Source organism: Colobus angolensis, unplaced genomic scaffold, assembly GCF_000951035.1.
Source record: "Colobus angolensis palliatus isolate OR3802 unplaced genomic scaffold, Cang.pa_1.0 Scaffold336, whole genome shotgun sequence".
Taxonomy (NCBI): Eukaryota; Metazoa; Chordata; class Mammalia; order Primates; family Cercopithecidae; genus Colobus; species Colobus angolensis.
This window is the reverse complement of record NW_012116666.1, coordinates 367,162-368,869: the sequence shown is the minus strand read 5'-3', so window position 1 is coordinate 368,869 and position 1,708 is coordinate 367,162. Positions and strand designations below refer to the sequence as shown.

The following is a 1,708-nucleotide window of genomic DNA, read 5'->3' as shown; positions in this document are numbered from 1 at the left end:
TACAGGCTTGAGCCACCATGCCTGGCTATTTCTCATATTTAATTAAAATACTTTGAGTGCTTTGGTAAAGTTCTGGAGGGATGGTAGGACATGATAAAATTATCTGGAAAAGTGGAAGGCATGGTTGTTGCTGGCATTGACTCTCCTGGCGACAGTAGCAGTTCATCGCTAGTACTCGTGAGAATAACCTTCAGTCTGAATTCTCCTAGAAGAGGAAAAGTGCCCCCTTACTTCCTGTGGCAGCACTTAGTGCTGTAGCAGGTCTGTAACCTGTACCTGGGAACACCTTTCCAGTTGCAGAGGTGGATATCAGAAGGCTGCCACTCCTGAATCCTGTCACGTGAGGTGGCATCTGCTCCTCCATGGTGTACTTCTAAGTATTCCTGGGAAATCATCTGAATTTTGAATGGGATTGGAAGAATTGCTTCCAAAGACAAATACTGCAGACTTACTTGTGTCCCATTCTCAGATATTGATGTTTTATGGGAGGGATCTATAAGAAGCAGGTTGGAGCAGATCTAAAGCATTCCTTGTGGATAGATATTTCACCTGCTTAATTTTTCAAGATTTCAGAGGGGAAGGAGACACCATCGTTGTCTTCCCTCATCGCCTCGCTCTCAGCACTGACATTTATTTACTAGCAGAGATTCTGCGATTCTTCTTCCTCCCTGTCAAAACTGGACACTTGAAACTATTAGAATACCACAGTAGTAGTACTAGGCCTAAGTACACAGAGAGGAAACACAAAGTCCTTACTGTCTGTGTATTTGTATAATGCCAATTTATTTTTTGGTCACTGCATATTAAAAACTAATTTAGATAAAATATCTCACGTTTTTTCTTTCAGGTCCGATGTCTAAAAGACTATGGAGAATTTGAAGTTGATGATGGCACTTCAGTCCTTTTAAAAAAAAATAGCCAGGTATTTCTTATCTTCAGATACTTTACTTTAAATCTTATGAGTGCTGAATGGTAGAAAAGTTGGAATAGCAAAATAAATATCAATTTGTGATGATCGTTTATATCTTAGGCATTATCTTTAGTATAATACACCCTGTTCTGTACTTTTTCTGAATATTAAGACTGGAAGCAAATGTTGCATATATTAAGAAACGATTAATTCATTTAGTAAGATATTGCTTATATTTAAAGTTCCTAAGCAGTTTTTTTACCTTACACTTTGCCTTATAAATCCTAGTTCTTTAGCAAGACAATAGTGATACAGATTTTTCTATTTTCAAAAAAAGAATTTTCAAGTATTTGCTATGTAAACATAACAATTTAATAGAGGAAGATTAAAATTGTAAAGTTGTAACTTAAGCTAAATTTGTCCCTATAAGGAATATCTCTCTATATCTATCTATCTATCTATCTATTTTTAAAGAAAATAGAGATGGGGTCTTGCTGTGTTGACCATGCTAGTCTTGAACTCCTGGGCTCAAGCAATCCACCTACCTTGGCATCCTAATGTGCTAGGATTACAGGTGTGAACCACCATGCCCAAAGTAATCTCAGTATATTAATTATTTCCCTAGAAATCTTCAAATTCACATTAGATGAATTCACATTAGCTAAATTATTACTTTTATTTATTTATTTATTTTTGAGACGGAGTCTTGCTCTGTTGTCCAGGCTGGAGTGCAGTGGCACAATCTCCACTCACTGCAAGCTCCGCCTTCCGGGTTCACGCCATTCTTCTGCCTCAGCC

The 1,708-nt window shown here is 37.4% G+C and overlaps 1 protein-coding gene across 2 annotated transcripts in view; it reads left to right on the top strand.

Moving 5' to 3' along the window:
• GINS1 (GINS complex subunit 1 (Psf1 homolog)) overlaps positions 1-1,708 on the top strand; it is a 57,147-nt gene that overhangs the window by 44,950 nt on the left and 10,489 nt on the right. For both annotated transcript variants that reach the window (XM_011952169.1, XM_011952170.1), the window contains one exon: positions 848-922. In XM_011952169.1, the coding sequence (XP_011807559.1) occupies positions 848-922 (75 nt within the window). The remainder of the gene's footprint in view (positions 1-847; positions 923-1,708) is intronic.